This window comes from Mytilus edulis, chromosome 11 (genome assembly GCF_963676685.1).
Source record: "Mytilus edulis chromosome 11, xbMytEdul2.2, whole genome shotgun sequence".
NCBI lineage: Eukaryota > Metazoa > Mollusca > Bivalvia > Mytilida > Mytilidae > Mytilus > Mytilus edulis.
Genome location: NC_092354.1, coordinates 63370969 through 63386378, shown reverse-complemented (window position 1 = coordinate 63386378; position 15410 = coordinate 63370969). Strand labels below are relative to the sequence as shown.

Here is a 15410-nt window from a genome sequence, read left to right as displayed (position 1 = left end):
TGCGTTTAAAATAAAACATTTGAAGAAATAAATACTGATGGAAATGTATTAATTAGATTTATTTACCATTTACCAGATCTGTTCAAATAATACTTTAAAAAAAAATTCACAGTATAATGATGTAAAGAAATAAGATTTTTGAAATTATGTGAACCATAAGTGATATACATTTACTTACTCCTAACCCAAGTTCCAGAAACTGCGAGAACCAGACAAACGACTAAGATGATAGTGAGCTTCATTTTCCTCGTAAGTTCTACTTTGTGAGAGGAGTACAGATGTTATATAGTCTTGATGAGGACATACAAACACGGATATAAGTAAGGCAACGGGATGCATCTTAATTAATATGAAACGTGTATGTCCGTCATGGGCAGATATCCGATACTTGAGCACAATGATTATTTTGTAGGTTGTACAATAAGACAAAATGATCGCTAAATAGGTACAACCTTCTATTATAATTTTTTACGTATAAGGAAAAAGTCAAATAAACAGAAAGGAAATTCATATTTTCAATTGTTCAGAGTGTCTTATAGTTTTCTTATACTTGACAACATATACAGGAAACAAACTCAACATAGCTACCAGGCTTTAAATTTGAAACGTTATAATTGCCTTTTGTAATAGAAAAAAAAACCAGTCATCATCTTTTTCTCACTTTTCTCACAACCATTTCAGACAAGATGTCATCATCAAATAAGGCATTATTAAAAATGAAACAAGATATTGCCAAATAATTAATAACGTTTAGTATGTTATTTTTTTTTTATAAATGTATGTGGTTAATACGACATTGCATATTGTGTAAACAATATGTACATTTTTGTAAGCATAAAATTGAGAATGGATATGGGGAATGTGTCAAAGAGACAATAACCCGACCAAAGAGCAGACAACAGCAGAAGGTCACCAACAGGTCTTCAATGCAACGAGAAATTCTCGCACCCGGAGGCGTCCTTCAGCTGGCCCCTTAACAAATATATACTAGTTCAGTGATAATGAACACCCTACTAAACTCCAAATTGTACACAAGAAACTAAAAGTTAAAAAAATACAAGACTAACAAAGGCCAGAGTATTTATTATGCTTAAGTAATAAAATTGGTGGAGAACGCTAAAATATATTGACTATTTTTTTTAAAAGTCACAAAAAAGAAAAAATTGAAATATGTTAACTTGTGTTTTAATTTAATTTGTCAATGCTTCAACATGTCTTATTGAAAATTTGAATGCATATACCAATAAGAAAGTATCCTGAAAACACCAAATTTGAATTCTTTTATATTGTCTGTATATAAAATTGTATGTATTAAGATTCAAATTTTTCCTTTTTCCTGTTCAAAAGAAAACTAAAGCTAGTATCAAATCAGCTACACTTTCCGTCATTGTGTACACCAAACAACCATTGTAACATCGCTCAAGTATCGGAAATCTACACATGTCGATAAATACTCAAACCAATTTAAACGCATTTCATTATTTTTATCAATATCCGTATAATTTCAACTCCACTCAAACTACAAAAGATATATTGCTCTCTCACAAGTAACAGCCAATGGGAAAATTAACTTCTATTTTACCCTACACTGTACGAAAAGTGTGTGTATCTTGCTATTTAATATTTAGCTTTAAGGTAGAATTTGTTTTAAATTCCGATCAATAAATATGGTTTTGAATGACATTGCCATGAATTTTAACGCAGATTGCAAATAGGACCCAAATTGAACTATAATGTAGACAGTAATTTGAGTATTAATAGTTTTACAGGACTATTATAGTTATCAAGGGTACCAGGATTATAATTTGATACGCAAGACGCGCGTTCGTCTACATAAGACTCATCGGTGACGCTGAGATCAAAATAGTTATCAGGTCAAACAAGTACAAAGTTGAAGAACATTTAAAAACCTGTACATCAGATTTGTTCACACTTGTTCACAATATGTCATTTAAATTTAATTACATAAAATCGAATTCAAATTTCTTGAACAGCTATTCTAGAAGTTAGGAAACGACCATTTGATTAAAAAACAAGGGCGGGGGGGGGGGGGGGGTCGTTTTTCCCTAAAAAAAATATTCTGATTCCATGTTGATAAAAAAAATATATTCTGGTCAAGCAGAGGACACAAAACAAATCTGAGGATTATGTTCTCTTATACCTTACCATGTCAAATATTGAAAAAATAATTTAATTGGTAGCGTTGAAAAAACTCATAAAAGCGTTCATAAAAAACTCAGAAAAAACATCCCCCCCTTTTTTGAAGATAGTTGCTCCTTTATGGAGTCATTTTGAGAAACGACAAAGCAGTGGTCACAAATTTCAAACATGTTTGCTATTAGGCAGTCGACGTGTTGCACAATTACCAAAAAAAAACTAAGAGCAATGAATAAATAATATCATGCAGATATTATCAGACAACTACGAATTTGGATTTAAAATAACAATTCGTTCATTGCACAATAATACTTTTTTTTTGTTTCTAAGTGCATTTTACCGTCACTGAGATACACATTTAACTAAACAATTTACCGCACTCTTTTTAGTAATGTATTTATGAGGTATTTGTTATTGAGTAAAGACCAGTGGCAAATATTTCTTTGTACGTCCAGTTGTTTCATTTTCAAATGAATTATGTGTTTGCCAATGACGATGATTAGGTCATGAAAAGGGGTTAATAATTTAACTATAGCTACCTATAGTTGGTTTTCTTTATATAACAAAGCAATATATCAAGTATAGACTAATAACTCTGTAAACAACTTTATGAATTATTGATATAAATATAAATGTCATCCAAAAATGTTTTTTCTTTAAATATACATGATAAAATTCATGTTCTAAATACCTTATTTTGTGAACACTTAACCCACAAAAGCCCTACATAGACTAATGACTACATGTAGACAAAACATAATTTTAACTACATGTAGACATTGAGTTTAATCGATGAAAACATAAATGTTTAAAGTTAACGTGTGCATTACACTTACTCAATACCGAGCTTAGGTCAATGTGAACACGGCCTAAGTCAGATAACATATATTATGTATATAGGTACTTCAAGTTAAATAGTTATTTTTATAAAGACCATCTTTGCTAATATTTCTTATGACTATAAGGTATTGATTGTTTCTCATTGTAGAAGGCCGTATAGATGCTCATAATTGCAAACATCTACTTCATTTGAACTTTGGTGGACAGTTGCAAAAAATCGATTCAAAGTTTAGAAATTTAACGGAAAATGAAGCTGTCCATCATTTTATCGGTCTGTCTATTTTTTTTTTCTAAATTTAAGTTTCATATGAATTTCATCTAAGTACTTACCTTTAAAAATGTTTATTAAAATGACAAACAATTTTATTACTTAAGCATAATAAATACTCTGGCCTTTGTTAGTCTTGTATTTTTTTTAACTTTTAGTTTCTTGTGTACAATTTGGAGTTTAATAGGGTGTTCATTATCACTGAACTAGTATATATTTGTTAAGGGGCCAGCTGAAGGACGCCTCCGGGTGCGAGAATTTCTCGTTGCATTGAAGACCTGTTGGTGACCTTCTGCTGTTGTCTGCCTTATGGTCGGGTTGTTGTCTCTTTGACACATTCTCCATTTCCATTCTCAATTTTATGCTTACAAAAATGTACATATCGTTTACACAATATGCAATGTCGTATTAACCACATACATTTATAAACAAAAATAACTAAACGTTATTAATTATTTGGCAATATCTTGTTTCATTTTTAATAATGCCTTATTTGATGATGACATCTTGTCTGAAATGGTTGTGAGAAAAGTGAGAAAAAGATGATGACTGTTTTTTTTTTCTATTACAAAAGGCAATTATAACGTTTCAAATTTAAAGCCTGGTAGCTATGTTGAGTTTGTTTCCTGTATATGTTGTCAAGTATAAGAAAACTATAAGACACTCTGAACAATTGAAAATATGAATTTCCTTTCTGTTTACTTTACTTTTTCCTTATACGTAAGAAAATATAATAGAAAGTTGTACCTATTCAGCGATCATTTTGTCTTATTTTACAACCTACAAAACAATCATTATGCTCAAGTATCGGATATCTGCCCATGACGGACATACACTTTTCATATCAATTAATATGCATCCCGTTGCCTTACTTATATCCGTGTTTGTATGTCCTCATCAAGACTATATAACATCTGTACTCCTCTCACAAAGTAGAACTTACGAGGAAAATGAAGATTACTATCATCTTAGTCGTTTGTCTGGTTGTAGCAGTTTCTGGAACTTGGGTTAGAAGTAAGTAATAAATGTATATCAATTATCATTCATGTTTTTCACATGATTTCATAAATCTTATTTCTCTATATCATTATACTCTGGAGTTTTTATTTAAAAGTATTACTTGAACAGATCTGGTAAATGGCAAATAAATTTAATTAATACATTGCCATCAGTATTTATTTCTTCAAATGTTTTATTTTAAACGCAGTTTTTTATTTTTTATTCTTATTCAGTTGCTAAATAAGCGTACTTTTTATTCCGAAGTATTAAAAGTTTTAAAATACATAAAGTATAACATACACAAGTTTTAGTTCACGTTTTATAAAAGACTGGTAATTAATATGACATTATATGTGTGTGTAAGCTAGTCCTTACTAAGGACATGTTTTCGACGTCTTAGATTGTGGTTTACCGTTTATGTCGCCCTGTCTTTTAGGTACCGAACGTGACCTATTCCTTAATATGACTGTTTTACTAAGTGTGAATTCGAATATTTAGTTAAGAAGTTGTATTTGTAATTCTGATCGGATATTGTTTTGTGTCTTATTGTTTGTTGTTGTGGTTATTTTTTTTTATCTTTTATTCGTATGTAAAAGAACAGATAATTAATCACCAAGTGCACTTGTATGATTTTAGTTAAAAACCAACTATGTACACAGGATTTTTTTACGCAGTTTAATTAGGTGGAGAGGCCGTTTGGTTTGTTTTTTTTTTTTGTATTACTAAGATACATCAATGTTTGAATTTAATCTTGACGACGGCACGATGCGTATGCTGACATCGTCATAATGTCGCTTTTTCAGCTTAATTAGTATTTCTTGTGGTTAACCGTACTACGTATTACAACCAAACGTAAAAACTGTCCAAGTTATCTATTTAAAAAAGCTTTTTTGTGGCTATAAACGATCAGTGTTGACAAAACATCTCTGAATTATGCAAACTGTTTTCCAATACGATTATGAAAATATTATAGTTTGTATTGTTAAACATGGACATTCGCGAGGAATGAATTGAGACATAAATGTGTCATTCGTCACCACTCGGCCGATTCCGAACCTCATAGAAGGAGAGTAGCGGAGTCTCCTGAGGATTGCCGATTGATAAATATGTCACACGATTGAGACTCAGATGTGTTCCTACTATAAGATGAAAAGTTAAAATATTAAACTGAATTAGTCAGGTTTGTCTTAATGTCAGTAAAGAATTGATTGAAGAACTGCTTCAAATGCTGTTTTAGGACTTGATCACTACATCTGAACTAAAATTGAATATTTCCTTTCGTCTTTGAGAAAGTTTTGTTGAAATGCTGCTTCATATACATACTTGATACCGTTAGCATATGTATTGTGATAACAGTCAAACATGCCTGAGAGACCACCTGTATAAAGCAAAAACCTGTGTTGTAACATTATTAATTTTAGATCCCTCTTGAGTACATTTGAAATAAATTGAATCTGTTTTAAGTCCACCTGTCTTTAGAGACCACATTTTTGCTCTCTTTTAAGCGGTTTCGTAAAACAGGTTTTAATAATTTTGATTTCACAAGAAGTGATTACTTTTGACCCAACACTTTAATTATGACGTGTTTCATTTTCAAGGACCACCAAAGCCTTGGAAGCCCAGATTTGGAAATGGTGGAAACGGTGGTACTTGGAATGGCGGGAATGGAGGAAACGGACATACTGGTGGAAATGGTGGTACTTGGAACGGAGGGAATGGAGGAGACAGTTTGAATTACGGGAGAGGTGGAAATGGTGGTACTTGGGACGGTGGTAATGGAGGAAACGGTCGATACGGAGGTCGTGGAGGAAAAGGTGGTCGCTGGAATGGTGGAAATGGCGGACATGGTGGAAAACGCTAAGATATAACTGACTGAGTTTCGAACTAATGACAAATGAACATGTGACAAAATATTCAAATAATTCTTCTGATTTATTTGTTTTGAAGTCACAAAAACATATCAATAAAATTTTGTTCGCATGTGATTATCTTGTTTAATGCTCTAACATGAATTTATTGAATATTGGAGTGTGGTAAATATACCAATAAGAAAGTACCTGACAATTCAAATGGACAAGCGAACATTTAGAGGTTTTTATACCGTCTTCAACAATATACATGTATATACACTACACCAAACTGTAAATCATCCCGAATTTAAAACAAGTTGACGTTCAAAAAGTTTACAGAAACTTTTCAAAATCTGCCATTATCTTACAATGATCCAAAAAAACTGAAAGAAATGACATATTAACTGCTACGGTAAGCTTACTTTTTTCGAAAATCACATTGCTTACAGTGTGCGTTTGTCTACTGGACTTTTCTGCCGATGCATATACAAAAGAGGTGGTATATGGGACGGCAACTTTACGACAACACATGTATGGTCGTATGTCTCTTATAATTTTCTGTTTGGTATTTTAAAAACAGAATAATTAGTTATAAGAAATATTTAAATCAACAAAAGAGAGAACGAACGCCAATTAAACAGAAACATTAAATTTCTCCATATCGCACGGTCTGTTGAAGAGGTCATGTAATTTTTACTACACTTTACAAAAGTATTCCCCATTCTAAACTAAATGATCAATTGAAAAAGCTGTTTCTGTTTTGTTTGATAAAAAAGAAAACGATGCTCAACGTTTATACAAGTATCTTGTCTTAAAGAGGGATGAATCCTAATTTGTACAAAATTACTATGATTCAATCAAAAATTTCTCTGAAACTGACCTTATCAATCAAAATGCTTTCTTTTGATGATTGACAGCGTATTTGAACGTTGGGAAAGTTTTCTATGTTGTGTTTTGTGTATTGGTTATTCGTCTATTGGTCTTTTTACGCTTTTTGCTAGTGAGTTTGAATGTCACTTTGGTATAGTTTGCCTCTCTTCCACTGACCAGCACTAATTTACATGTTTTCTTGTAGTTTTTAAATATTGAAAATGAACAGAAGTCATATGAGACCAAAGTAGATAATGGTTTCCTTTCAAGTATATGATCAGTGTTTATATGCACCCTTATTGCATAGCAATTATCAGACCTATTTTAATTGTATGTGTATAAGCATTCCCTCATCTACTTTCGCCACATTCGGGGTGTAATGTATGTATAATCTGGTTTAAAGAACCAATGATGCGGTTAGATTCAGATTAAGTCAATCTGAGAGTCTTTTCACACATATGTCCATGTTTGACCTAATAACAGTAATCATCATGGATCTCTGGTGAGGAAGGAATACTTTTTTGTAATCTTACTGGTGTTGTTTGTGATGACAACAGAGGTTAAGAGATTGGGTATTGAAAATAGCCTCTCTTGAACAAGCAAAAAACTATAAATAGAATGACAAGTACTGGGGCATCGCAAGCGAACAGTCCTGTCCGCCTATGCATTTAATCGTTTCGGCAACTAAGTAATTTCATGTCTTTATATTCGAGTTTTCAGGATCAGACCCCCTCCCCCCCCCCCAAAAAAAAGAAAAAAAAAACCCAAACCCGAATCCCCAAAATTATTGAATCTGGATCTAAAATGAATACCGCAGACTAGTACCAGAATTAATTTGAAATCCCTTTAACGGCGATAAACTCTAAGCCAAGTCCCCTTATTAAAAATAGACAGCAAGATACAATATTAAATAATTAAACATTAAATAATAAAAAAAAGCTTTACAAAGGTCAAATAACCCTGAAAGTACGAGTTCAGAGTACTCGCTGTTACTAGTTAAAAGCCAAAAACAATTAATAAAAAAAATTCATGCAGCCGAGAATAAAATCGCAAATAACACATTCCAGGGATTAAGTATTTGAACGTAATGGACTGTAGAGAAGAACCTTTCTGAAACTTTCATGTCGACAGAAATAAAACCACCTTGCACTAAAAAGCATGTAGTTATGTAATGGCAAGACGTTACAGTGTAATAACCATTCATTAGCCGTGAGAAAGATTGTGGAAGAGGAAAATAAAGAATCTGATGTTCCTCAGCTCCGCAAGAGGACTAAACAACAGGAGAAAGCAGACAAAGTGGCCGAATGTTATACCCATTGAGCCGGCATTATAACGATGAGATGGAGGCCCCTTGGTACTATCCGAGAAAAGAAATGGAGAGTGGTATACCAAGTGGTGTTGCCATAAGTTTATAGTCAAGAAATTATTGGTCTTGTCAATGACATCCCTTTGGTTGGAAATTTATTTAGAAAGAAGACTTGCCTTTAAATCATGCAACATTTCTTCTGGCACTGACTTAAATACAATGACTCAGAATACCGCAAATGTGTACATCCACTCGCTTTTCTGGAGATAGTGCCTTATTTTATTATGACATCTTGTCTTATATGGTTGTGAGAAAAAAACGGAAAACAAAAGTAACTCCAGATTTTAATTAAAGGCGCGCCTGACGTTTAAAATTTCAAGCCTGGTATATGTTCAGATTGTTTTCTGTATAGGTTTTTAATCATATAAAAGCTCAATGTTTTTTATAACTATTTTGACGATGACATTTTCCAAACATGGTAAGACACACCTCAGCATAAATTCGTTTTCGAGGAATTGCTGTACATGTTATTTCATTTTGTTTGCTTAATATTGATCATCACAATTTCTTCATTTATTTTTGCCGCCCATAGTTAATATAGTTCATGCAGTTCGTTACATGCACATGCGCAAAATACCAAATTAAACAAATACAAATTATATGCGATTGTGGTCAAGATATGTTACTAATAATGGATAAAATTTGAAATAGGTATTCGTAACATTTTTTTTAATTCAGTGGAAGTCGTCGTTCTCTTTTAATTTCAATTATCAAGACATGAAACACACTGGCCTATTATCAGTAGTGTCCTTCAATAAGCCTTTAATTAGGTTAATAAAGTTAACTCGGAAAATATTTGATGGAAGGAGTTGTTTACATATGCGAAATTGTTGGACAGATAATCCATCATAGATACCACGATTAACATTTTATATTTACGCCAGACGCGCAATTCGTCTACAAAAGGTTCATCAGTGACGCTCGAATCAACAAATGTTTCAAAAGGCTAAATAAAGTATAAAATTGAAGAGCATTGGGGACCAAAAATTCCTAAAAGTTTTGCCAAATATAGATAAGAAAATCTATTAAAAGAAAAGACTTAGTTTTTCAAACACTTAAAATGTATTAACAGTTAATTTATTATCATGAACATATCATTGATACATCAGGTCAACACAGAAGTGGGCTAGTGATACCCTCGCGGAAAAAAATCTCCACTAGAAGTAGCATCAACCCAGTGGTTGGACATCACAATATATCTGAGCATGAAATTAAAGAACTCCATTTGTCTCTAAGACTGTTTTGTGAAGATGCTGGTCCGTATAAAATACTCGATATCGCTAGCATATTTGTAGGACTCAAATCTATGGCGGGTTCCAAATCTATGGCAGATTCCTAATCTATGGCAAATGTGACGTTACAAACGCCAAGCAACTCAAATCTATGGCAGATTTTTGTTTACTCCAAATCTATAGCAGATCTGGGGGAGAGAGTAACATATAACGTCACAATTGAATAACGCCATATCACATCTTCGCCGCCGCTAACGATGGCGGAACCCATAGATTTGAACACCATTCAAGATGAAGTTATTTTCCTGACAAAAATATGCCGGTGGTTTAAAGGAAGATGTGACCTACTATTCCGAAGAGGGACAAAATGTGCTGTACCGGTCAATGCCCCCGATGAATAAGGGAACCACTATTTTCAGTATCGCATATTTTTGAAATGAGTTTTAGTAGTAGTCTACGGTCTACGACTGGCAAAGTTTATAAAGTAAAAGATTAAATTAACGGATACAAACTTGAATTAAATCCACATCAAGCAGATACAATCCACAGATTAAAAAATGTTTATTTTTTAGAGCACATCATTTCATTTTTGAAGTCTGTATAAAGGTTTTTAAATTTATAATTTATTACTTTTTTTGGTTGACCATTATGGAATGTTTATTTCACAAATGTTTATAGACATGTTCCCGTTGTCGTATATTTCATATTTCTTAAGACAAGTCATTGGCCGAAAATGTACTGCATTGTTTTCCATTTGCCAAAAAAATGCCATAGATTTGGAAACAATAAAAATCCACCATGGATTAGGAAACTACAAAACTTGCCATAGATTAGGGTAGTAAATAATCTGCCATAGATTTGGGATGGCATGACGTCACATTTACCGTAGATTAGGGATCTGCCATAGATTTGGAACCCACCATAGATTTGAGTCCTACATATTTATTTCAATTATATAGTATAAGAGTCAATTACTTTTAACTCGTCATTATAATATATTATTATACATCTGCTTCTTCATTAAACTATTCTACATCTGCTTGGATTACAGGAACTGGAAATGATGGACATGTTGAAACGTGGTATGGAGGAAATAGAGGAAACGGTCGAAATGGTGGTAACGGTGGTACTTGGAATGGTGGACACGGTTCGAATAATGAAAATGGTGAAAATGGTGAAAATGGCCGACATGTTGGACATGGTGATACCTTGAATGGTGTTAATGGTGATACTTTGAATGGTGGGAATGGGGCAAATGGTTCGATTGGTGAAAACGGTGGGAATGCAGGAAATTGTGCGAATGGAGAAAATGGTCGGAATGGTGTGAATGGTGATACTTGGAATGGTGGGAATGGAGAAAATGGTCGGAATAGTGTGAATGGTGATACATGGCATGGTGGAAACGGAGGAAGCAGTCAGCATGGAGGTCGTGGAGGAAATGGTGGTCGTTAGAATGGTTGAAATGGAGGAAGCGGTCAGCATGGAGGTCGTGGAAGAAATCCTGGTCATTGGAATTGTGGAAATGGAGGAACCAGTCAGCATGGAGGTCATGGAGGAAATGGTGGTCGTTGGAATGGTGGAAATGGACGAACCGGTCAGCATGGAGGTCGTGGGGGAAATGGTGGTCGTTGGAATGGTGGAAATGTAAAAAGCAGTCAGCATGGAGGTCGTGGAGGAAATGGTGGTCGTTGGAATGATGGAAATAGAGGAAACGGTCAGCATAGAGGTCGTGGAGGAAATGGTGGTCGTTGGAATGGTGGAAATGGAGGAAGCGGTCAGCATGGAGGTCGTGAAAGAAATGGTGGTCGTTGGAATGGTGGAAATGTAGGAAGCGGTTAGCATGGAGGTCGTGGAGAAAATGGTGATACTTGGAATGATGGAAATGAAGAAACCGGTCAGCATGTAGGTCGTGGAGGAAATGCTGGTTGTTGGAAAGGTGGAAATGGAAGAAACGGTCAGCATTGAGGTCGTGGAGGAAATGGTGGTCGTTGGAATAGCGGAAATGGAGGAAGCGGTCAGCATGGAGGTCGTGGAGAAAATGGTGATACTTGGAATGATGGAAATGAAGAAACCGGTCAGCATGGAGGTCGTGGAGGAAATGCTGGTTGTTGGAAAGGTGGAAATGGAAGAAACGGTCAGCATTGAGGTCGTGGAGGAAATGGTGGTCGTTGGAATGGTGGACATAGAGGAACGGGTCAGCACGGAGGTCGTGCAGGAAATGGTGGTCGTTGGAATGGTGGAAATGGAAGAACCAGTCAATATGGATGTCGTGGAGGAAACAATTGAAGTTGAAATGGTGGAAATGACGGACATGGTGGAGAACGCTAAAATATATTGACTTTTTTTTTTTTTTTTTTTTAAGTCACAAAAAAAGAAAAATTGAAATGTGTTTACTTGGGTTTTTGATTTGCCAATGCTTAAAAATGTCTTATTGAAAATCAGAGTGTATATACCAATAAGAAAGTATCCTGACAACACCAATAAACAAAAGACACTTAATGGTTAGAATATGTCGTCAATTTAAGTATGTATATATATATATATATGCATTATATCAAACTGTAAATCATCCCGTATTGTAAACAAGTTGTCCAAAATTTTCACAGAATCTATAAAACATCTGCCTTCAACTTACAACTTACCAGTAGAAACTGAAAGAGAAAGTGAACGCCACTTTAAAGGTGCTTCGAACGCTCTTTTATGAACTTGTATACCAATGAGTATAAAAACATACATTAAACTGAGTTTGAACTATTTTCACTTATCAATACAATCCAAATGTTACTCTGCGCTCTTCTTTGCTTTTGAAGACAGTTTTGACACAATATCGGAAATTTAAACTTAGAGTTTGAATGTCCATTTGGTATCTTGCGCCTCTCTTTTAAAACATAATTTTACTTCAAATGAAATTACACCGAAACATATCTTAACCGGATATTAAAATACAGAACTATCGCATTAGAACTTTAAGTAATGCATCTGAAAATAAAGCAACGTTTGTGAATTAGCTACAGTGTGACCTGAACTAAATGGAAATTAACCATACGTCTTCAAAATGAATTTAGCGTGATATTCTACGATACGTGTTCGAGCACGACAAAAAGCAACAATTTTCTTTAGATATTAAAAGTGTGACTTCACCTGATATTGGCAAATTATATTGGGAATGTAGATTGAATAGCTCACCACATCACGCATATGTACACAATGACATTATTCGTGGCGATTTCAATGCAATACATGCGCATTTCGATGATTAACGACTTTTTACTGACGCTTAGGTTTTTAACCTTTATGCATGTAAACAGACTCATAATATCATGCAGAATTTTACAAGCATATTCACAGCTTTTATTGTAAAATGCCAATCGGCTTTTCATGAACTCACGTTATTATGTAATTTGTCTGTAGGTTTTGTTCCTACACACACATCCCCACATTCGGCTGTATTTGAATTCTTTTATATTGTTTGTATATAAGAAGGAATATGTTGCATTTATTTGCAAATATGCAGTATTGTGGGTTAACCAATATAGATATACTGTCAAATATATGAACGGACGATTTAATGGTCAAGTTAACATAGTATCAATACAGGAGCCTGTAATTCAGTGGATGTCGTTAGTTCATGTATATCACTTTTTTGTTGTTGATTGTTTTGTTACAAATATATCGTTAGTTTTCTCAATTGACTTGTTTTATATGCTCGATATAAGATCTGTAACAGCCGACTACATGTTTATGGTATGTGGTTTTGTTTCATTGTTTAAGACTGACACATCATTTTATAAAATTGTATGTATTAATATTTAACTTTTTCTTTTTTCCTGTTCAAAAGAAAACTAAAGCTAGTATCAAATCAGCTACACTTTCCGTCATTGTGTACAACAAACAACCATTGTAACATCGCTCAAGTATCGGAAATCTGCAAATGTCGATAAATACTCAAACCAATTTAAACGCATTTTATTATTTTTATCAATATCCGTATAATTTCAACTCCACTCAGACTACAAAAGATATATTGCTCTCTCACTAGAAAGAGCCAATGGGAAAATTAACTTCTATTTTATCCTACACTGTACGAATAGTGTGTGTATCTTGCAATTTAACATTTAGCTTTAAGGTAGAATTTGTTTTAAATTCCGATCGATAGATATGGTTTTGAATGACATTGATATGAATGTTAATGCAGATTGCAAATAGGACCCACAATTGAACTTTAATGTAGACAGTAATTTGAACATAACCGTCTACTCACACCAGGACCAACATACTATACTATTTATATAGTATTATATGAATCTTTGTGTTAACTATCAACATGTTTTTCGTTAATTACAAGATATGCGTTTTAATTGGTACTAGTTATCAATTAAAAGCTACTCGTTGCTCCATTTTGCTATGTATGCAGTATTAATAATTTTACAGGACTATATTAGTTATCAAGGGTACCAGGATTATAATTTGATACGCAAGACGCGCGTTCGTCTACATAAGACTCATCTGTGACGCTCAGATCAAAATAGTTATAAAGTCAAACAAGTACAAAGTTGAAGAACATTTAATAACCTGTACATCAGATTTGTCCACACTTGTTCAAAAAGGGGGGGGGGTATCGTTTTTTCCCTAAAAAAATATTCTGATCCCATGTTGATAAAAATTAAAAGATATATTCTGGTCAAGAAGAGGACACAAAACAAATCTGAGTACTATGTTTTCCCATACCTTACCGTGTCAAATATTGAAAAAATAATTTAATTGATAGCGTTGAAAAAACTCATGAAAGCGTTCGCTCGAAAAAGACTATGAAAAAAAAACATAACATCCCCCCTTTTTTTAAGATAGTTGCTCCTTTATGAAGTCATTTTAGAAACGACAAAGCAGTGATCAACAATTTCACACTTGTTTGCTATTAGGCAGTCGACGTGTTGCACAATTACAAAACAACTAACAGCAATGAACAAATAATATCATGCAGATACTTCTTAATAACTACGAATTCGGAATTAAAATAACAATTCGTTCATTGCACAATAATACTTTTTTTTATTTCTAAGTGCATTTTACCGTAACTGAGATACTAACTTAACTATACAATTTACCGCACTCTTTTTAGTAATGTATTGATGAGGTATTTGTTATTTAGTAAAGACCAGCACATATTTCTTTGTACGTCCAGTTGTTTCTGGACAACATTTTCAAATAAATTATGTGTTTGCCAATGACGATGATTAGGTCATGAAAAGGGGTTAATAATTTAACTAGAGCTACCTAAAGTTGGTTTTCTTTATGTAACAAAGCAATATATCAAGTATAGACTTATAACTCTGTAAACAACTTTTTTAATTAATGATATAGATATAAATGTCATTCAAAAAAGTTTTGTCTTTAAATATACATGATAAAATTCATGTTCTAAATACCATATTTTGTGAACACTTAACCCACACAAAGCTTACATTGACTAATGACTGCATGTAGACAAAACATAATTTTAACTACATGTAGTAATTGAGTTTTATCAATGAAAACGTAATTGTGTTAAGTTAGCGTGTGCATTACACTTACTCAATACCGAGTTTAGGTCAATGTGAACGCGGTCTAAGTCAGATAACATATATCATGTATAAAGGTTCTTCAAGTTTAATAGTTATTTTTATAAAGACCATCTTTGCTAATATTTCTGATAACTATAAGGTATTTATTGTTTCTCATTGTAGAAGACCGTATAGATGCTCATAATTGCAAACATCCACTTCATTTGAACTTTGGTGGATAGTTGAAAAAAATCGATTCAAAGTTTAGAAATTTAGTGGAAAATGAAG

At 33.4% G+C, this 15410-nt stretch overlaps 2 protein-coding genes across 2 annotated transcripts; both read left to right on the top strand.

Annotated features, from left to right (window-relative positions):
* Positions 1–4161: 4161 nt before the first annotated feature.
* Positions 4162–6249, top strand: LOC139494934 (glycine, alanine and asparagine-rich protein-like). Its single transcript, XM_071283063.1, has 2 exons — positions 4162–4279; positions 5863–6249. Exons 1-2 carry the CDS (start codon positions 4216–4218, stop codon positions 6123–6125), a joined length of 327 nt encoding a protein of 108 aa, XP_071139164.1. The 5' UTR covers positions 4162–4215; the 3' UTR covers positions 6126–6249.
* Positions 6250–8749: 2500 nt separating this feature from the next.
* On the top strand, positions 8750–11421 carry LOC139494473 (N66 matrix protein-like). Its single transcript, XM_071282632.1, has 3 exons — positions 8750–8768; positions 10634–11029; positions 11111–11421. The coding sequence occupies exons 1-3, from the start codon at positions 8750–8752 to the stop codon at positions 11419–11421; spliced, it is 726 nt and encodes a 241-aa protein (XP_071138733.1).
* Positions 11422–15410: the final 3989 nt, after the last annotated feature.

What these genes read in the sequence shown, in the direction of transcription:
- LOC139494934 (XM_071283063.1), top strand. Translation starts at nt 4,216, where the DNA reads ATGAAGATTACTATCATCTTAGTCGTTTGTCTGGTTGTAGCAGTTTCT. An exon ending in TTCTGGAACTTGGGTTAGAA is followed by an intron (nt 4,280 to 5,862) that starts GTAAGTAATAAA and finishes TTCATTTTCAAG; the next exon opens with GACCACCAAAGCCTTGGAAG.
- LOC139494473 (XM_071282632.1), top strand. An exon ending in TCGTGGAGGAAATGGTGGTC is followed by an intron (nt 11,030 to 11,110) that starts GTTAGAATGGTT and finishes GTGGAAATGGAG; the next exon opens with GAACCAGTCAGCATGGAGGT.